Source organism: Aspergillus saccharolyticus (assembly GCF_003184585.1).
Source record: "Aspergillus saccharolyticus JOP 1030-1 unplaced genomic scaffold BP01scaffold_11, whole genome shotgun sequence".
NCBI classification, from domain to species: Eukaryota; Fungi; Ascomycota; class Eurotiomycetes; order Eurotiales; family Aspergillaceae; genus Aspergillus; species Aspergillus saccharolyticus.
Window position 1 is genome coordinate 592275 of NW_020290621.1, and position 19068 is coordinate 611342.

A 19068-nucleotide genomic window follows, 5' to 3' on the forward strand; every position below is an offset into this window, starting at 1 on the left:
TTTTTTTTTTTTTTTTTTTTTTTTTTTTTTTTTTTTTTTTTTTTTTTTTTTCTTTTTTTTTTGAGAAAGACAGTCTAGGTAGGCCCGCGGCGGTTTAGGAACCGCCCTCTCCTTTCCGCCCTCAAGAAACACAAACACAAACATACGTACCATATAATAAACCCCGGCTCCATGTCCCCCATCCCCATCACTCCCCACCCAAAACGTCAAATACTCCCTCCCCTTATACCGTTGTACATTCACATTGTACGTCTGCCCGTACGCCTTCGTCCACACCATATGTCCCTGGGAGTCTAGAATCATCGGCCCGGGCTTGTGCACGCTGGTTCCGCGCGGCGCGAGTAGGTAGTAGTACTCCTCCCCTTCGCCATCACCCATGCCATTGTGAGCTAGTTTGGGCCTGCAGCGCGGATCCTCCTGCATCCAATTCACAGCCAGTCCGACCGTCGTAGTGGATTGGAAGAGCTCCGTAGGCCAGGAGCCCATGCGGCCTTGGGCGTAGAGGAGAGAGTGGTTGTAGGGGCCTTTATCTGCTGAGACCGGGGGTGTTAGGAGGAGGAGGAGGGTGATGAGGATGAGATATAGGGGGACAGGGCGAGAGGGCATGGTGGTGGTGGTGATAGTGGTGTTGGGACTGGGGTTGCTGGACATGTGTAGGTAGTGCTAATAGTATAATACTCCGTATAAGGAGCTGTGTGGTTGGATTCTACAATAGTGAGAAGAAGTGAAGAGTGCATGTCAAGAAACTAAATTACAGAGCGGATCTGATCTTCATATGATGGCGGAGGATCCACATCCACATCCCACATCCACATCCACCTGAGAGGGGCCCACTCTTAATGGGTTTGCTATACGGAGCACGGAGGGAGGATTTTTCAACCGACAGTGACTGCACGGTATGGTGCAATACAAACAATTAGTGGTGAGTGGTCGATGGGAGCAATGGCTCCCCACTACGGAGTACTGGTCTGGTCGTTGGACAGGCGATGACGAATCCCGCATAAAAATAACTAATCCATCCTCACGTGAAGATACAATTAGGTACATTTGACCCGGAGGACTGGGTTGACAGGTCAGATCCGTTTGGTTTTAGGGGCGGACTGCAGTGACTGCTGGTATAGCTCATCTAGTCAACGTATCGTCAATCTAGCAATTTATTTGTATTCATCTTAGTTCAGCTAATCTATCTCAGGGGTATGTATGCACGAATTATTAGATAGATGGAAATGTCGCCATGAAACTCTCCTCTGCTCGCCTCTCCCCGCTTACTTGCTACGCTTGTAGATCTTGGACAGGAAAGCCTCGAAGACCTCCTTCTTCAACCCCTCGGCCTCGTTGATGCTGTTGATCTTGCCGCGGAGCTCGCCAACCACCTTCTCCTCGTACTCCTGGTACACCTTCTCCAAGTCAAGCTCCTTGTACAAGGCCTTGACCTTGGCCTCCTGCTCGCTATCCTTGCGACCGTACGCAACATCCAGGAGCTGGCGCTGCTCCTTGGTGCACCGCTGGATGGCCTGGTTCACCAACCAGGAGCACTTGTTGTCCTGGATGTCCGTGCCGATCTTGCCGATCACGGCGGGGTCACCGTAGGCGTCCAGGTAGTCGTCCTGGACCTGGAAGTACTGACCCAGCGGGATCAGGATCTCGTGGGCCTGGCGGAGGTTCTCGGGGGTCGCGAGCTGGAGGTAGTGCAGAGCCAGCGCCACAGGGAGGTAGAAGCTGTAGTACGCCGTCTTGTAGGTGACGATGAACATGTACTTCTCCATGGAGAAGTTGTCGAGGTTGACGTTGTCCTCCGGGGCGGTGATCAGATCGCACAGCTGGCCCAGCTCGGTCTGGTAGGTGGTCTCGTGGAACAGCTCGACGAGGTCGATGTAGGCGGGGTGCGAGCGGAAGTGCTTCTTCAGGATGGTGTAGATGCCGGACTCGAGCAGGAAGGCATCGTTGATGGCGATCAGGCCGACTCCCTCATGGCGGTACCAGCAGGGCTGCCCACGGCGGGTGATGGAGCCGTCCATGATATCGTCGCTGACCAGGAAGAACGCCTGCAGCAGCTCCGTGAGCCAGCCGAGCATGCTAAGGTGCTTGAACTGCTCCTCGCTCAGGGGCTCCTTCAAGAGAGCGAGAGCGGTATCGGGGACGGACAGGCCGCGGTTGAGCTTCCCACCGGGAACGTTGGCATTGAGGACCTATAGCGTCGGAGTAGCGAGAGGAGGTCAGTGAATCCTGTACCAGCGCTTTGGGTCAAGGCCTGCGTATGTACCTTCTCGAACCATTCGAGCCCATTCTGGGGGAGATTGTACTGCTTGGCAGAGGCCAGGAGATCCTCACGAATGAGGGGGAAGATAGCCTCGAAAGAGGCACGGCTGGTGGTAGAAGCCATTTTGGTGATGAAAACTCAATGCGCAGGGAGAGAGAAGAGGGGGAGTTCAAGAATTTAAGCAGGAGGGCGAGAAGAAGTCAACAATGGTTGAGCAGTGGGGGAGGGACAATACCCCCATAATTACTCTTCTTGGCTAGTCCTCCAAGGGATAGAATCATTGCTTTCACCGCGACATAAAACCCCGCTGTTTGTTTTGTTTGCCGCGGCTTGCCCAAAAGGGCAATTCGAATACTATGATCCGCCGTCGCCTGCTGCATCCATCGCAAGCATTGCGTGTCTGTCGTTGGTTGTAATCCTGTCAGTTGCAGACTCCTTGCCTCTGGTCAGCTCGTGCGGCTCTGTGTTTTCAAGTATTCGTGTGTTGATCACTTCCATATCCTCCTCCGCCGTTTGGATCAAGCAGTCGACAGCTCAATCCGATCCCCTCGCGTGCAAATGGCCCTTGCGCATTGTTAGATCCAGAGACCTCTTCAAGCTTCATAACAAATCGCGCAAAACTATTGCCACTGCGCTGTCGCTGTAATTGCACGCGGCGTCTATCTGCCCGATGGCTGCTCAGTTCACCGACGAGAACATCAAGGAGCTGAAGTTCCGCCTCGAAGATGCGGCAATCAAGTGCTCCGAACGATGTCTCTACCAATCAGCCAAATGGTACCGCGCATACTGACAACCCATCAACCTACAGTAGCTAACAGAAGCTGGCAGGGCTGCGGAGATGCTCGACTCCCTCGTCCCGATCGATCAGTATGACACGGATCCCGACTCGCCAATGGGTCACCTGGATGCTCCTCCGACTCCGCCGAATCCCTACCTGCGAACCCAAGATGCCCTAGAAGCGACGCTCGAGGCGCAAGAGTCTTACAAGTACCTTCTGGCGAAATCCTACTTTGACACCCGCGAATACGACCGCTGTGCGGCCGTCTTCCTCCCTCCGACCATCTCCCCCATCCCGCTCGCGACTGCGTCGCCGAACCCCAAACACCGACAATCGTTGACCCCGCAAAAGGGCAAATCCAAGGCGTCGCCCTTCGCAGGGACGAAAGAACATGGTGCGACAAAGAGCTCCTACCCTAGACTCAGTCAGAAGTCTCTGTTTCTGGCCTTGTATGCAAAGTACCTGGCAGGTGAGAAGCGCAAGGATGAGGAGACAGAGATGGTGCTGGGTCCGGCGGATGGAGGCTCAACGGCCAATCGGGAACTGCCAGATTTGGCTCGAGGGCTCGAGGGCTGGTTGAACGAGCGAAGGGAGAAGGGACTGGAAAGTCGAAACCAGGGCTGGTTGGAATATCTTTACGGAATCATACTCCTCAAGGGGCGGAATGAGGATGAGGCGAAAAAGTGGCTTATCCGGAGCGTGCACCTGAACCCGTTTCACTGGGGCTCGTGGCAGGAACTGAATGATTTACTGGCCAGCACGGAAGACGTACGTATAGGCCCGCGGGGTCAGTTCTGGGCGGATGCTAACGATCGTGTGCAGCTGAAACAAGTCGTCGACCTTCTCCCGCAGAACATCATGACACTCATATTCCACGTATACTGCAGTCAGGAGCTTTACCAAGCAACCGATGATACATACCAGGCTCTATCCGAGCTGGAGACAATCTTCCCGACAAGCGCGTTCCTCAAGACGCAAAGAGCGCTTCTCTACTACCACTCGAAAGGTGAATTTACACCCTGAAAGGTATCTACTTTACGACCGAAACTCACACACACCACAGATTTCGAAGCCGCATCCCATATCTTCACAGACATACTCATCACCTCACCGCACCGCCTCGACAGCCTCGACCACTACTCAAACATTCTGTACGTCATGGGAGAGCGCCCGCAGCTCGCCTTTGTCGCGCAAGTTGCAACCGCGACCGACAAGTTCCGCCCGGAAACCTGCTGCGTCGTAGGGAACTACTACTCCCTGAAATCCGAGCACGAAAAAGCCGTGATGTACTTCCGTCGAGCCCTGACCCTCGACCGCAATTTCCTCTCCGCCTGGACCCTCATGGGCCACGAATACATCGAGATGAAGAACACCCACGCCGCGATCGAATCGTACCGTCGCGCTGTGGACGTGAACCGCAAAGACTACCGGGCGTGGTACGGTCTCGGCCAGGCTTACGAAGTCCTCGACATGTCCTTCTACGCCCTATTCTACTACCAGCGCGCCGCCGCTCTGCGGCCGTACGACCCGAAGATGTGGCAGGCGGTGGGATCCTGCTATGCCAAGATGGGCCGCATTGAACAGAGCATCAAAGCGCTTAAACGTGCCCTCGTGGCCGGCTCCTACTACGCCGAGGATACCTCCCAGGTCGGCGGCGGCCCTGCGCGCAAGATCCTCGATCCCGAGACTCTGTATCAGATCGCCACGCTCTACGAACGCCTGGGCGACGAGGAGGAAGCCGCCGCGTACATGGAGCTCACTCTGCAGCAAGAGTCCGGACAGGTGATCCAGGAGGAGGAGGATACTTCGTCCGACAACGAGAACGACGACGATCAATCCGGGACGGATGTCCCGTCGAGCTCGCGCCGCGCGCGCAAGTCGTCCAGGGAAGAGGAGGACGAGGAGGAGGATGCGTGGCACGGCACCGGTGTGACGGCGACGACCTCGAAGGCGCGGCTGTGGCTCGCTCGGTGGTCGCTTCGCGGCGGGGATCTGGGTCGTGCGGATCAGCTGGCGGGCGAGCTGTGTCAGGATGGAGTGGAGGTTGAGGAGGCGAAGGCGTTGATGAGAGATGTGCGCGCCAGGAGGGAGGGTGGTTGATATTGATTGGTGCATAGAGGGGGTTAGGTGGTGCCTCTTGTTGTTCGAATTAGCCTGGCGTTCCTGTGGACCTATAGAATGTAATTCTGATTCGACTATGCTTGTATAACTATATTGAGAGCTGGTAGTGACTAGATCACTGGGTCAACCACCTCGGTCACCAGTAGGTGTCTGGATACTCAGACAAAAGTAAGCAGGAGCCTTGGTGCCTTGCACACCTTGCAATTAATCATTATAGCTATAAGTACATCCAAATATTGACAACAAGCTCACTCTAACCGGATGCGCCGCATAGTCCGAGCAATCGAAAGCCATCAACCTGCATGAACAGACCGCTCCCCCGCAAAAATCCCACTGAGCACAAGCAGCTCCCGCCTGTTAAAACTAATCGTAGCCTTCGGACCGGTCGTCCTGCGTGCCACTCCTCGCCCACGTTCCTCCGTGCATCCCTGCCAAACACTCCCAGAGCTGTTCAAATATGCACCAACACCATCATCATCACCATCATCCCCTGACGCCGAATCCAACCCAGCAGAAGCAGACTCACCGAAATCCCACTTCACGCACGCGCAAAAGTAGCGTCTCCCGATCGCCTCCCATGTCTGACGGAGGCCGAGCCTCGTATCTTGCGGGTTGAGGTTGAGGTCCAGAAAGTCTCGGTCAAGGACAAGGATCTTGCCGGCTGGAGAAGGGTGCGTTGTGGTCCTGGGTTGCCGAAGGAAGTGGGTGATGCGTTTGCTGAGGTCGAAGAGGAGTTGTCCGAGGGTGGAGTTGCTGCTGTTGAGGATTACTAGTCCGAGGGTTTGGGGTTGGGTTGTGCGTTTGTTGGGATTGGATGTTGTCAAAGTGGTTAGGAAGTTGGTTAGTGGTTCCTGAGTTTGTCCGGTGGGGTTGGACATTGGAGTTATATATGTTGGCAGGTTCATCAAGTGACATGTGATGGAATGGGCTAATTTGTGAGGAGGTCTGGAGTCTGGTAGGGCGCACGCGGGTATATGCTTCCATTGGGAGGGAGTGTGCTGAGGTTCTGCGAAGGTATTGATGCAGGCTTCCGTGGCTGTACTAGGCTGCTGAGGCTGTTGGCTCGGCTTGGGCCTGTCAGCAAATGCAGCGTTGCGGTTTGTATATATGCGCTGACGAGAGGTGTGAGCGGAAAGGTTTTCGTTGTCAACAAGGGCATTGTGTCGAGCAGGACTCTCTGCAGCTGAGGGCGCACGATCTGCAGCAACATCTGTATATATAGGGATGGTAAGGGTCGTTGAAGGATCTAAGCGGTCTTGGGGCTCTGGTGGTGTTGTTGGTTTTTTCATGATGTCAGGAGCTGCCGATGGTATGCTCGTAGTGTCACTCAAAGGCATGGCAGCGGCGGTGTCGGTTCCAAACCTTGCTGGAGAGCTCTGAGTTGAGGAAACACTTCTGGATCGCCTTGACGCATATTGAGCTGATCCAGGACCAAGCTTCACACGCTTGGACCACTCGGACCTCTCCTCGTCCATGTCATCCGTGGGCACAGCTCGAGCGTCATCGGCGAGTTTCTGCAGCTCAGTATATGATACTGCATCTGTAAGGGTCCTGTCCCAGTGAATTTTCGTAATCCTCGGAAATCGAAGTGCGAAATACCCGGCATTGGAGGGCTTCTCGAATCCACTCCCCAGAATTTCGACGATGAAAGGCGTCTTGAAAACTACATCCATCCCAGTCGTGACATTGCTCCCATAGTGAAGTGAGAATCCGTGGCCGGACTCGGCATTACAGGCATGAAACTCGCCGACGTGATTGAGAATTTGCATGCTCTTCAGACTCATGCTGTTACGATTGAGCACATCCACAACCTTGAATTTTGGAGCAACATCGAATTGCGCAACGGCATCCTTATTTGTGAGACAACCAATGTAGAAATCTGTCCAAAGCAATTTCTTGACCTGATGGAGGGCCGTGGCATCTTGTGCATTGTATCTCGCACCAATAATGGCGAGATCAACGGTATCACCTAGTCCCGGTATGTAATCCTTCTTAAGCTTGATCCAGCGACCCGGCATATTGTTCCCCTGACCTGTGAAGATGGTGAAGTAGGGATCTTCACACCCTTTGAGTACAAATCCCTCCCATCGTTGTGCAATCCCGTTGGAGAAGATGCTCTCCAGTCGAGTTTGACCGTCGTGTCGCGAGAAATCCACGATGTATTGCTCTGCAATAGCTGCACGACCGGGAATGGTTCGTATAACTTCTTTGAGAAGTAGGCGTCGTTCCCGATGCGGCCGCTTAAGACATATGTTGTCATCAAGAAGCAGAATGTCGAAGAAGACTATCATTAAATGCTCGTGGGGCTGCGGTCTAGCTGCGGTTAGCAACGGACCCGTGAGTGATGGCACCCTCTTCCTACACTCACGGAGAATCACTTTCAGTACCAATAAAGGTGCCAGATCGAGAGATAAATTTACGTAGCTTATGAAAATCCATAATCTTGCCGTGCTTACCACTCCAGACGAGTAGTTCGCCTTCTAAAATGCATCTCTGGGAGATCCTGCACCCATGCGCGCCTATTCCCAAGGAGTCTTTGATGACCTGGTGGATACCTACCCTGTCCACTGTAGAGTCTTTGCCACTCTTCGAGAAGATCTGGATTGAATTGGGATGAAACAGGTCAATATGTACTTGACAGTATTCGCCATCATACTTCCTTTCAACACTCATCCGACGGTGATTGACCATGCGACAGCAGTGCTTGATACTCCGAGCCTTGTAGTACTCCGGCCGACCGATCTTGACCCCTATCCTAGGATTGAGATGTTGCAAGGCTATATAAGCCAGGTCTTTGGCTAAGCCGGGATCCGGATGCGGCGGGAAATGGCTTATTGGATCGGAGCGGAGCATCTTGATAGCACCTTCGAATGTGTCTTGGAAGAGAAGGAGAGGCGGAAGTAGGAAGTGAAAGCTCCGCAGAGTCAATGGTTGAGGGAAGACGACGGGAAAGTAGCTTTTGAGTATCATCCGCGTCAACCATTTTGCATCTCTGCTCCTGAGGCGCTTGAACAATGAGCCCAAAGCATGCTCGACATCAATTGCAATGCGCTGCTTCCGCACTCGAGGACCCGAAAACCTGCAACGAGCGGCGATACTGTTCAAAGCGGAGTCAATCTCCTCCACAGTTACCTCTCGACCGGGGATAATGTCGTTCTCAGCTTGCCGCATCACATTTTCAACGCATAGACCGAGGTCGACTCCCCCATAGACGCGCCACCGATCGAGCTCTTCCCGTCGGGAGAACCCAAGCAGTAAGCATCGCGCTATAATCCTCGCCAGCGAGGATTCTTGCAGCGAGTAGACCCTATCTGGCCTTCTCTCGGGAAACATGCAGGACAGCAGAGCCAGCAGGTCAGTGCCATGGCCACGAATTTGCTTCCCATGTTGAGCAAACCATCGCGTCACGGTCCGCACATCGGGATCGGATGCTCTCGCCTCATGTGTAGCTTTCAGAAACTTGTTGTCTTCCAAGGAGGAGAGTAGATCGCACAAATACGTGAATTTGAACCCCATCAATCGAACCAGACAGCGGGCGCGTCGTCAGATAGTCAGACGCGTCCACTGCCGTCAACATCAAGAACAGCTTACTGAAGGTGCTGAATATGATGGCCGAGATAAGATCACATCGAAACAAGGGATATTTGAGGAGTCAAATCTATCCTTGCCGGAAGAATGGACATCTATGCAAGGCAGGGGTTGCAAAAAGATTCGAAATGAGTCCAGGGAGACGCGTCCATGGATCGCGAAACCACGTGATCGGAACCAGTTTGGGATCAATTATGGGATCATGCATGTTTTTCATCGACTTTTCAAAGGAACATTGCCAGATAGCACAAGAATGCAATCTGTGCTCGAAGATTTCTTGGGAAAGATACAGATTGTGCCGAGCTTTGGAAGCCTGTGCACCTATTCATTCAATTCTAACCAACGATAAATTCCGGTAGTTTAGGTAACCATAAGCAATGAGAAAATAAACACCGCTGAACTCCAGGCTTTTCGAACCAAAGCAACCAGATGAAGAAATAGACGACACCGTTCTTGATGGGCAGACTGAAGATCTGTAGATTACAGAATGCCTTGTTTCTGAAGGTCAAGATAGATCCTCTCAGGCATCACATTTCCTTCCGCATCCTCCATCTGCACAACATTGTCACGGTTGTCTCTGTCCTTCTTGCGGTCCTTCTCAAGCTTTTCCCATAGTCGCAAAGCCTCGTCAATCCGGGTGATCTCGCGGAAAAGATTCGTGTTGGACGTGATACCCAGGCACTTCAGGCCGAAAATATGCAGAGCCTCAGAGAAGTGCTTGTCAAAGGCGCGACGACCCATGTAGACGAAATTTCCGCAAATCTCGCACGGGTATTCCACACCCAGACCGTGCAACTTGTAGAGCCAGTAAGGGATCGGTTTCCCATCCCAGGCAAGTGGCAGTTTGAGAGGGTTGTAGATGCGCTCATCGCCTTCGTCGTCAGATTGGTCGTTTCCACGATCTCCACCCAGGTATTCGGATTCGTTCTGTAGCGCCTCGATTTCCATCTTCCGTTCCCGGTCCGTCATGCCCTGCTTGCGCTCCACGTTGATCTTGGTCGCCTCGCGCTCTGCGCTTAGGACTTGTGTGAGAGACCGGACGCGATGTTCTCTCTCTGCTACCGCACGTTCCTTCAATCGGTGGGCACCTGTGAACCCACTGCCTGCAGATGGCGCGGGTCTATCGCCGGAGTCACCCGAGGCCTTACGAGCCTCAGCTGCACGAATGTGTTTCTTGCCCGTCAAATGATTTTTGTAAACGTTCTCATTCTTGAATTCCCGCTCGCAATCAGCACACCAAATGCCTTCCCCAGATCCTTCGGTCTTCGGGCCCTGAGTCCCATTCTCGGCCTTCTCCTCCGTCCATCCCGGTACTTCGTTGGCCGACCATTGTTTCTCGAATTCGTCATCGAAGCTGGCAAAGAGCTTGCCCAGATCTTGTAGCGGTCTGATTTTCTTGATGAAGCCTTCCAAGTAGCTTGCGAGCTCGCCGACATACTTGAAGTATCTGTCTGAAATCTTGTTGCTGCGTTTGATTGGGAGCTGCGGGGGTGTGAAAGCATCGAAGATATCGAGATACTGAATATAGGACAGTCTTTTGACTCCAGGAAGGTTGAGGTATTCCTCGTGGTGGGTCGTCAAGTCCAAAAACTGTCCGTAACTCTCCTCACCAGTAAACAGGTTGTCAACCTCCATGCCAGTTGTTTCCCCCTCCCCGAGCTGACGGCGCTTATAGGCGCGCTCGAGGTTTTCGACCGGTTCGTTGGGGTAGCGCTTGTGAAAGTCCTTGATTTCATCCAGCTGTCGGTAAAACTCCTCGAATTGATCGCCAGTTGAAATAGCTTGGATCTCCTTGTTGCGCGCGCCATCGGAATCCTTGTAAATGTCCAGCAGTCGTTTTGACTGCTCGTCTATGCGGTTCAGGAAGTAAGCAATCTCATGATCGCGGTTTAGGCGGTCACGTAGCTATATCAGAAAGCAATAGTTAGCATCTGCGGTGATTGCAATAACCGGGGGTACCACGAACGTTACGGGGCTCTTCAGCCACACGGTCGGCAATGGCCTGCTCCAACCGCTCCAGATCTTCATGGATAAATCTTTGTTCTTCGAGGATCATCTTGGCAGCGCAAAAAGATTGTCTGTTTGTATATGCGATTACACCAACCGCAGATTGGAGGAAGTTACGCCGCTCTATCGGCGCCACCCATGGAGAGCTTTGCGGGCGAAATACAGTCACGTGACGCTGGCGGTGAGGCCTCGATCGCCGCGAAAAGTCGCGAGCTCCGGCCACTCCACCAGACCAGCACCTTTGGTTCCAGACTCGGTCTTTTGTCGTTGAAACCAAATCTTTAACATAAAATATCAGTGGAATCACAATGGCGGACGGTATTGACAGACGCGCCGATGGTATGGCTCGAGAATGACTCCAAAACTGAATATTCGTTGACTGACCGCGCAAAAATAGACCGGATGGAGTTCAACACCTCGAAAGAGGTCACTGTTGCTCCTACCTTCGAGGACATGCACCTGAAGGAAAGCTTGCTTCGTGGTATCTACGCTTATGGCTATGAGTCTCCCTCGGCTGTTCAGTCTCGCGCGATTGTTCAGATCTGCAAAGGTCGCGATACCATTGCCCAGGCGCAATCTGGTACTGGTAAGACAGCTACGTTCTCGATCAGTATCCTTCAGGTTATCGATACCGTTGTCCGCGAAACTCAGGGTATGTGGCACAACCCACCACCACGATTGCATGCGAAAAGAGTCAAGCTTACATGGATGTAGCTCTCGTTCTGTCCCCCACCCGCGAACTTGCCACCCAGATTCAGTCCGTGATCATGGCTCTCGGAGACTACATGAATGTTCAATGTCACGCTTGTATCGGAGGTACAAACATCGGAGAGGATATTCGAAAGCTCGACTACGGCCAGCACGTTGTCTCAGGAACGCCGGGTCGAGTCGCCGACATGATCCGCAGACGCCACCTGCGCACCCGGCACATCAAGATGCTGGTGCTCGATGAAGCCGACGAACTTTTGAACCGCGGTTTCCGCGAGCAGATCTACGACGTCTACCGTTACCTTCCCCCGGCCACCCAGGTCGTTGTCGTCTCTGCCACCCTCCCCTACGATGTGCTCGATATGACCACCAAGTTCATGACCGACCCGGTGCGCGTCTTGGTCAAGCGTGACGAGTTGACGCTCGAAGGAATCAAGCAGTACTTCATCGCCGTCGAGAAGGAAGAGTGGAAGTTCGATACGTTGTGTGACCTCTACGATACCCTGACCATCACGCAAGCCGTTATCTTCTGCAACACCCGCCGCAAGGTCGACTGGCTTACCGACAAGATGCGCGAGGCCAACTTCACCGTTTCCAGCATGCACGGAGAGATGCCGCAGAAGGAACGTGACAGCATCATGCAAGATTTCCGCCAGGGTAATTCGCGGGTGCTGATTTCCACCGATGTGTGGGCTCGTGGTATCGATGTGCAGCAAGTCTCCCTGGTCATCAACTACGACCTCCCCACCAACCGTGAGAACTACATCCACCGTATCGGTCGTAGCGGTCGTTTCGGCAGAAAGGGTGTCGCCATCAACTTCGTCACCAGCGACGATGTGCGCATTCTCCGCGACATTGAATTGTACTATTCCACTCAAATTGACGAGATGCCTATGAACGGTAAGCAATCCCTGTTTATCCGCCCAAGTCAGCAAACACATTTGATACTAACCCCAATCCCTATCAGTTGCCGACCTCCTTTCCTAATCTCACGAATCTTCACTCTCCAATTGTTCGCAAGTCTCAAGTTGCGCTCAAGCGATGGGCATGGCCTGCCTTCCAATCGCTCGCTTGCTGGGATCCTCCGTCAACACTTTCCACCATGACCAAAAGCCATCATGTAGATCATGCGCAGTCCTTCCAGGCAAGACGGGAAGTAAACATTAGTGTGGAGGAAATGGGTAAAACCTCAGTCTGGTCAGTGGTGAATTCGACCCCCCCTCCTCCGCCCTCTTCGCCGGGCCAGCACAACGAATGTTAACACCGAATCCAGTCAAGTCACCTATCAATGACCTTTACACGCGGGTCTCCTTCTTTCCATTTCAAGGTCCATCAACGCCTCAAATAGCGTTTTATCGTATATCTGTGTCTATTCCTGTGGCGTTCGCGATCTCTGTCTCTTCTTCTGGAGTCATTTCATGCGTCTTTTTCTTGGGGGTTTCACTTTTCACTCTTCCAGAGTCAGGATACAACTGTTTCCTTTTTCTTCTATTTGTTCCAAAAACGATTTAAAAAGCGTTCAACGGCTACTTGCCCAACTCGGCCCTTCTTCATTTCCCTCGTACTTCCTCCCTCAGTACATTGTGGTTTGTGCCCGTGCGTAAAACAATCTCAATTGGCAAGATCCTCTAACAAAGACCCCGATTGCTCCCAAAGCCCACACCCACATACTACGCCAATTGCGCCGGCACCCACCAGCTGCTCACAAAAATCAAATTGGTACCATCGGAACTTTCCTCCATCCCAACGCATGCTCACAGCAAGCCACTGTAGAACCGAGACCGGAATGAAGCGGCATAGACGGAAAAAGACGTTCACGGTAAAGAATGGCGCTGCCTGGTACCTATAGTAGAGTAAATCCTAACTTGATAAAAGGAAATGAAAACGAGACAGACCCAAATTTTCACCCCGCCCCCTTGAAACCAGATCCTCAATTTGTCCCAAAGCTTCCCGACCACCCAAACTGCGATTAGATCACAAAAAGAAAAAAAAAAAAAAAAAAAAAAAAAAAAAAAAAAAAAAAAAAAAAAAAAAAAAAAAAAAGAAGAAAGAAGGCGGGAGAGAAGAAAACAGCTCCGCAGGGAGGAGGGGTGAAGAGGGAACTAGCAGGTGAAGTCGTTGTATGTAGATGAGCGCATGGCGAATGCGGCTGCAATGTGTGATAGGGTATGACAGGGCAATGCTGAGATAATTGAGCGGAGAAAGGTAGTTGGAGGAATCGATGCACAACATATACGAGTGTGTACCAAAACAGTGGCGCCTGCACACCTTTATTATGTAGAATCACTGGAAAGACCAGAAAATGCTTATATGCAGGGATCAAGGGGTGAGTGATAGTGAAGAGCCTGGCAGCGATAACCTGGATATAGATGGGAAACTCTCATCAGCTGATTGAAGGTCCCCTTCAGTGACGAAGGGGAACAACAATCGGAAATGCAACACGAGGCATTGCTGCAGCCCGGAGAGAGTGACCTTCTAAAACCGTGATGTCGAACGCAGAGAACTGGTGCGGGCAAATCCGTTTCCTGACACGGCCCTGCGCTTACCCGCTGCAGCACTCGATCGCGTATCGCGTTCTCTGGTCCATCTGAAACACAGTCAGCCTAGATGATACGTGGTGTGGATAGAGCATGTCTCACATTCTGACCATGCAGTCATCGCCTGCAGAGGCGAACATTCCCGGATTAGATGGGTTCCATGATAACGAATTCACACATCCTCGTGTATGTGCCTCCAGGACTTCGACGAGAGTTCCATTCTCCTTGTGCCAGATATAAATACGAGAATCTGTGACAATATTAGCCCAAAGTCCAACATAGGCGAAAGTTCACGGTCTACCTTCGCTCCCGCTAACGATAAAGTTGTCAGCAGCGCCTCCGAAGACGCTGCGGATAACGAAATTGCCCTGTTTTTGCCCCTGGAAGCGCCGTACGACATCTGTCGTATTAAGGTCGATGAGCTGCAATTGATTGTCGGCCAAGTTTACGAGCAAATATCGCGAGTCTTTGCTAACAGCCACTGATGTCGGCCTGCTCTTTGTTGTAAGGCAATATTCTTCATCACGCGTGGCGAAGTTGTAGACATGCAGCTTCCCCTCCAAATCTGCCGCAACCAGTCTCCGACCGTCGGGGGTCATGGTACAGTCTTGTACACGAAACCCTCCATGCCAAGTGTGCAGGACCTGCCCGCCGCGCATGCTCCAATGGCACAACTGCGAGCTAAGATCGAGAGAAGCTGTGACAAATGTCTCCCCGTCTGGAGCCCATGCTGCAGATGTCACTGGTTGCCGATGATGATTTATGGTCAAAAGACAGCGGCCAGTCTGTGTTTGCGTTAGCATTGCGAAAAGTCTTGGGGAACATGTAAAGCGGATACTGACCTCGACATTCCATACGCGGGCTGTCTTGTCCTGAGAGCAGGTAATGAGCTTGGAATCGTCGGGGCTGAATTCGCAGTGCACAACGCCATCCGTATGCTCCCTGAGTGTGTGAAGCACAGTGAAAGTATTCGTGTCGTAAATAATCACTGTGGAATCTTTGCAAGCTGTGACCAGCCTAGTCCCATCATGTGAGAATGAACACCACCACACTTCATCTCGATGCTCATTAAGTTGGATCTCTGTTCTTAGGGGGAAATCTTTTCGATCGCACATGTGATCCGAATATAGCGAAGGCGGATTTGCAGTATTGTGATACAGACATTGATTGATCTGATTCTGCTTGACGTGGTCTAGGAGGATAGCAAGGCGATTGTCGGGGATCATAACAGAAGGTGAGATAGACTCTGGACGAATGTCAATTGTAAACCCACCACATGCCTGCAACATGAAACATACTTGATAATTCCGATAACAAACGTTCTCGAGAAGAGCTTATGGGTCCGTCCCATCCTGCCTGATCATGAAGATGTTCTGGCGGGCACATAAGGAGGCTATTTATGAGTCAGTTAGGGAAAGAGGCTCCTGATTAAAGTATTTCGTGATGGATGTCCCACCTTGAAAGAGCATGTAGACGGCCAATGTCATAATTGAGGGGCGTGAGCTCCTGGCGGAGAACCATTAATGCCGCGCCCAAATCCCGAGCCTCCAGCAGCTCTAGAAATTTCTGTTGTCGGAGATGGAAGAGCATTTCGTTCTTTTCAGCATGTTTCACTAAGACTAGTCTCTCCTTGTTGGCAAGCTGCTCGCCGTGACCCCCTCCCCTGCCTTCATCCCGGTCATAATTAAATGACTGAACCAGGATATGTTCCGCCTCAGCCCATCGACCTTCAAGAACCGCGTTTCTGAACGTTGCAACCGCTGGGCTTTCCAGCTGATAACCACTCTCCTTACTCAACAATGATGCCGCACCGTCATACCCGAGCTCGTACAGACTTTGTATCAAGATTCTCGTAACCTCTTCACGATCGTGGCCGAAGTAGGTTGAAGAGTTTAGTTTTGACTTTTGTGATCCATTCGTGTGCAAGTCTCCGTTCGATGTTGTATGCGAAGCTTGACCGTTGAGTGCTAACGGGAACGCCGCCTTCTGCGACGGGGATGCCGGCGAGCCATTAAGGGTGTGGGAAGAGCCATTTGTACTAGATATCCCATCGGGACGCATATTTGCCAGGCGCCTGCGCTTGGGGGATGGTGTGTAGCCCACCGATGAAGTGTGATGCTCGGTTTCTTGATGGCCGGTATCGCTTGCCGTACCTCCCGCAAGACCTCCCGTCCCCTCGCTTGTCAGACCTCGAGAAGTAGGTGTGATACTACGGCGACGTCGGCGAGATAGTCTGGACGATATTCCACCAGTACCTCTTGTGCCTGACTGATCACCGATTGCGGAGTTATGGGGGGACGCTGCGGGAAAACCGCCCGAGGCGGAAATGGTGCGAGGTGGCGGCGGGGGTGCAAGAGATAGAGGGGAATCAGGATGGTCGGGAGCGGCGGAGGAGGGTATATATGGCGGGGGATTGTCTGCCAGTTCGACTGTCGCTGGATCTGCCCTTTCACCTGGCTCTATTGGAGAACCAGGGGAGCAGACCTCTATCAGTGGCGGTTCACTGATGTTCGCCGACGGTCAGTGTACGTCTTCGACCTTGTCACGAGCCTCAACAGTCCACCAATGTGCTACTCAAAGGCTGTATGTTAGCATAATATGTATCACATGAGGTTCAGATGAGCTTGACCATGCGTGCTGATGGGGGTAGGCTGCTTCTTACTTTAGACAAGCGGAGAAGTCTTATCGGGCTTAGATGGGGTTTAACGAGCACGAAAGGTCACCGGATATCGAGGATGAGAGAGCTGAAAAGGTGAAAGAGGGCGCCAAAAAGAGGTTTAGAAATGACTGAAGTTGGCGGGCCAGAATTGCTTGCGAGCCTAATCAGGGGGAAAATATTATGGACGAGGTATAGGCGAAAGAATTCGAAGTGGCTGATTGATGAACAACAGGAGGAGCGGAGGTTGAGGTCGAGCACATCGGCGGCTTGGGTCTCACTGACGGAGGGGAGGGACTGACTGACTGACTGACTTCCCGTGGGGCTAAGCAGCCCCCGACAATCAATGCTTATTGAATGCCTGTCAATCCCTCATCCCCCCCTCCCTCCCACACATCCCTTGCGCGCTTACCCCCCCGTGTGCTCTTTCTTAAGATTTACCCACACCTGCCCAATCCTCCAAACAAATATTCCTACATAACCATTCGTTCGTCCACCCCGATTTCGTACCTGACTCCCAGGTTACGTTGCAAGCTCAAAGTTCTGAATCCCTGATCAGCCGGAGACTCGAAACAAAGAGCCCCATGGAACAGAAGCTGCTGCTTGCTGCCGAATCTGGCATACCCACGGAGTATGAATGACGATATCCATGATACCGGGTATGACGATACATAAACGAGAGCAGCATTATTTCCCGTAGTCTAACTCGACAATTCATCATGATGGACGATCAACAACGCTTCCCTATTGCTGCGATCTACCTATATTTTCAATCCTTGAGTACTCTCCTTATCTCCTTAAATACGCATATAGTATGTAGGTCATCAATGCGTTTCAGAACCTGCGCTGTCCGAGAGCCCGCATCACCTGAACTGAGAGGCCCCTCGATAAAAGAAGCAGCTGACACGCAGCAAATGTGGTCTCGAAAATACTCGCAAATGACACCATCCCATACTTATCTATCCTTAGGAAACACGAATTGGAGGGGCACGAACACAGAACCGCACGCCATGTTGGCCATATACAGTACATCAACCACGCTAGACACATCACCTGCACACTTGTCTGGGCACATGGAATGACTTGTTCCTATGTCCGTTGCCTCAGGGGCACGGTATTCTCATGATCAATCGATGACCAGAGGTCTTATCTGCCTTTTGTGCGGGATAGATATTCATCTATTGAGCAAGTTATAGTCCATGTAAAGTAGGCGGGCCATGCAGAAGTCCAAAGCCGCCACTACGATTCATTGGGCCTAGTCCAACGCCGTAGATGTACCCAACCGCCCATCATCGGGGCGCGCAAGAGACTCAAATTGGCCATCTGGTACCACAGGGGCACAGGCTCCAGCCCACTCCATGTTGGTCATTCTGGATCCATCAGTTTCTCCTAACAGGTATCCTTGCTTGCGAGAAGTACGGAGTATCCAGGAGCACTACAGAGTACACGATCGTGCTTACTGGGGTATTCGAATTCGTTTTGCCAAAAACTTTACAGTAGAACTTCTCGAAGAACCAGATGTAGACAAAGGGCCCACTGCACAGGGAAAGTGAAAGCGAATCTAGTCCATAGGCACTCGGTAGCCATAAGGTACAAGCAACGAGTCAAAGGAGGGAATCCTTGGGGCCGGCTTTCAAGGTCATGTTTGAGACCTCTGGCTTTTAAAGACTCCTCAAGAGGTCAAAGATCAAATGTTTGTTTGTTGAACGTGTAATTATTCTAAACGCCTAGCACATCTCACCGCTGGTTCTGATGCATGGTCCCGTCGGAAGCTTTTGACTTCTTGACTAACTCCGCACACGGCCATGGAAAGTCAATCTATTAGTTCTTGTGCTGGAAGCAATATTTGCCTGGGAAATCCATGACCAGTGACTTGCCAGTGAACTCGTACTATTATACGGAGTATGAAAATGTACTGTCTAGTATGCTAAAGATGGTGCTTCCTATAGCACCTATCGGTAGAGAATGCAGATATTATGCCGGGAAAAGCAGCTAGTATTGCTATATTTTCCTGGATTCTGGTCAAATTTTCAAACACATTATCCTAAGTTGGGCTGTCGAGTGCTCTAACCTGAACTTACTATAGGGGTACGCGCTGAGCATCTTGTGTCTAGCGAATGCAGCATTGCCATGAAGCTTCATGTATACAAATCTACTCAAACTGCATAGCTCAATACCGAATCTTATTTACTAATCCGCAAGGTCCAGAGGATACTGTAGTCAACTGGTTTCTTCTTCCTTAATCTCAATCCTAAGCTGGGTTATACTACAGAGGCGAGATTGTCATAGCTATTTTCATTGAATAACTATCCACGACGTTAAACGGTGTTGACTTACGGCTTATAATATTACCTGAAATTATCACAAGATTCTCCATCACAGTCTTACTACGGAACAGTCCGTACAGAGAACA

General features: G+C 51.7%; 8 protein-coding genes across 8 annotated transcripts in view; 3 read left to right on the forward strand and 5 right to left on the reverse strand.

Annotated features, from left to right (window-relative positions):
* The window catches only part of BP01DRAFT_373267 (arylsulfotransferase family protein), a gene marked incomplete at both ends in the record, with an annotated part of 2138 nt that extends 1532 nt beyond the window's left edge, over positions 1–606 (reverse strand). Inside the window, one exon of the mRNA XM_025576777.1 lies at positions 151–606. Coding sequence (XP_025432263.1) covers positions 151–606 — 456 coding nt within the window. The remainder of the gene's footprint in view (positions 1–150) is intronic.
* A 556-nt stretch (positions 607–1162) lies between these two features.
* Positions 1163–2491, reverse strand: erg20 (bifunctional (2E,6E)-farnesyl diphosphate synthase/dimethylallyltranstransferase). Its single transcript, XM_025574818.1, has 2 exons — positions 2264–2491; positions 1163–2189 (listed from the first exon to the last, which is right to left on the reverse strand). Exons 1-2 carry the CDS (start codon positions 2381–2383, stop codon positions 1266–1268), a joined length of 1044 nt encoding a protein of 347 aa, XP_025432264.1. The 5' UTR covers positions 2384–2491; the 3' UTR covers positions 1163–1265.
* A 155-nt stretch (positions 2492–2646) lies between these two features.
* BP01DRAFT_415285 (anaphase promoting complex subunit CDC23) lies at positions 2647–5198 on the forward strand. Its single transcript, XM_025579126.1, has 4 exons — positions 2647–3034; positions 3089–3806; positions 3861–4044; positions 4102–5198. Exons 1-4 carry the CDS (start codon positions 2931–2933, stop codon positions 5136–5138), a joined length of 2043 nt encoding a protein of 680 aa, XP_025432265.1. The 5' UTR covers positions 2647–2930; the 3' UTR covers positions 5139–5198.
* A 212-nt stretch (positions 5199–5410) lies between these two features.
* On the reverse strand, positions 5411–8849 carry BP01DRAFT_338809 (ATP dependent DNA ligase domain protein). Its single transcript, XM_025573337.1, has 2 exons — positions 7528–8849; positions 5411–7472 (listed from the first exon to the last, which is right to left on the reverse strand). The coding sequence occupies exons 1-2, from the start codon at positions 8673–8675 to the stop codon at positions 5453–5455; spliced, it is 3168 nt and encodes a 1055-aa protein (XP_025432266.1). The 5' UTR covers positions 8676–8849; the 3' UTR covers positions 5411–5452.
* A 178-nt stretch (positions 8850–9027) lies between these two features.
* BP01DRAFT_415287 (SF3a splicing factor complex subunit PRP9) lies at positions 9028–10849 on the reverse strand. The gene is made up of 2 exons (XM_025579127.1): positions 10714–10849; positions 9028–10652 (listed from the first exon to the last, which is right to left on the reverse strand). Exons 1-2 carry the CDS (start codon positions 10801–10803, stop codon positions 9228–9230), a joined length of 1515 nt encoding a protein of 504 aa, XP_025432267.1. The 5' UTR covers positions 10804–10849; the 3' UTR covers positions 9028–9227.
* A 213-nt stretch (positions 10850–11062) lies between these two features.
* Positions 11063–12449, forward strand: BP01DRAFT_373272 (ATP-dependent RNA helicase eIF4A; the record flags this gene model as incomplete). The annotated part of the gene is made up of 4 exons (XM_025576778.1): positions 11063–11093; positions 11152–11406; positions 11469–12362; positions 12430–12449. 4 exons carry the CDS (start codon positions 11063–11065, stop codon positions 12447–12449), a joined length of 1200 nt encoding a protein of 399 aa, XP_025432268.1.
* Positions 12450–12639: 190 nt separating this feature from the next.
* BP01DRAFT_391112 (uncharacterized protein) lies at positions 12640–13001 on the forward strand. The gene has a single exon (XM_025578052.1). The coding sequence runs from the start codon at positions 12717–12719 to the stop codon at positions 12972–12974; it is 258 nt and encodes an 85-aa protein (XP_025432269.1). The 5' UTR covers positions 12640–12716; the 3' UTR covers positions 12975–13001.
* Positions 13002–13500: 499 nt separating this feature from the next.
* BP01DRAFT_397539 (WD domain protein) lies at positions 13501–17376 on the reverse strand (the record flags this gene model as incomplete). Its single annotated transcript, XM_025578510.1, has 7 exons — positions 13501–14049; positions 14102–14249; positions 14301–14784; positions 14842–15245; positions 15298–15392; positions 15456–16440; positions 17280–17376. 7 exons carry the CDS (start codon positions 17374–17376, stop codon positions 13938–13940), a joined length of 2325 nt encoding a protein of 774 aa, XP_025432270.1. The 3' UTR covers positions 13501–13937.
* Positions 17377–19068: the final 1692 nt, after the last annotated feature.

Excerpts from the sequence above, each read along its gene's own strand:
- erg20 (XM_025574818.1), bottom strand. The coding sequence starts at position 2,383 with ATGGCTTCTACCACCAGCCGTGCCTCTTTCGAGGCTATCTTCCCCCTC. Across the intron at positions 2,190-2,263 it reads GGCTCGAATGGTTCGAGAAG|GTCCTCAATGCCAACGTTCC; the intron begins GTACATACGCAG and ends CCGACGCTATAG.
- BP01DRAFT_415285 (XM_025579126.1), top strand. The coding sequence starts at position 2,931 with ATGGCTGCTCAGTTCACCGACGAGAACATCAAGGAGCTGAAGTTCCGC. Across the intron at positions 3,035-3,088 it reads CTCTACCAATCAGCCAAATG|GGCTGCGGAGATGCTCGACT; the intron begins GTACCGCGCATA and ends AGAAGCTGGCAG. Across the intron at positions 4,045-4,101 it reads TCTCTACTACCACTCGAAAG|ATTTCGAAGCCGCATCCCAT; the intron begins GTGAATTTACAC and ends CACACACCACAG.
- BP01DRAFT_338809 (XM_025573337.1), bottom strand. The coding sequence starts at position 8,675 with ATGGGGTTCAAATTCACGTATTTGTGCGATCTACTCTCCTCCTTGGAA. Across the intron at positions 7,473-7,527 it reads GGTACTGAAAGTGATTCTCC|ACCGCAGCCCCACGAGCATT; the intron begins GTGAGTGTAGGA and ends AACCGCAGCTAG.
- BP01DRAFT_415287 (XM_025579127.1), bottom strand. The coding sequence starts at position 10,803 with ATGATCCTCGAAGAACAAAGATTTATCCATGAAGATCTGGAGCGGTTG. Across the intron at positions 10,653-10,713 it reads TGGCTGAAGAGCCCCGTAAC|CTACGTGACCGCCTAAACCG; the intron begins GTTCGTGGTACC and ends TTTCTGATATAG.
- BP01DRAFT_391112 (XM_025578052.1), top strand. The coding sequence starts at position 12,717 with ATGTTAACACCGAATCCAGTCAAGTCACCTATCAATGACCTTTACACG.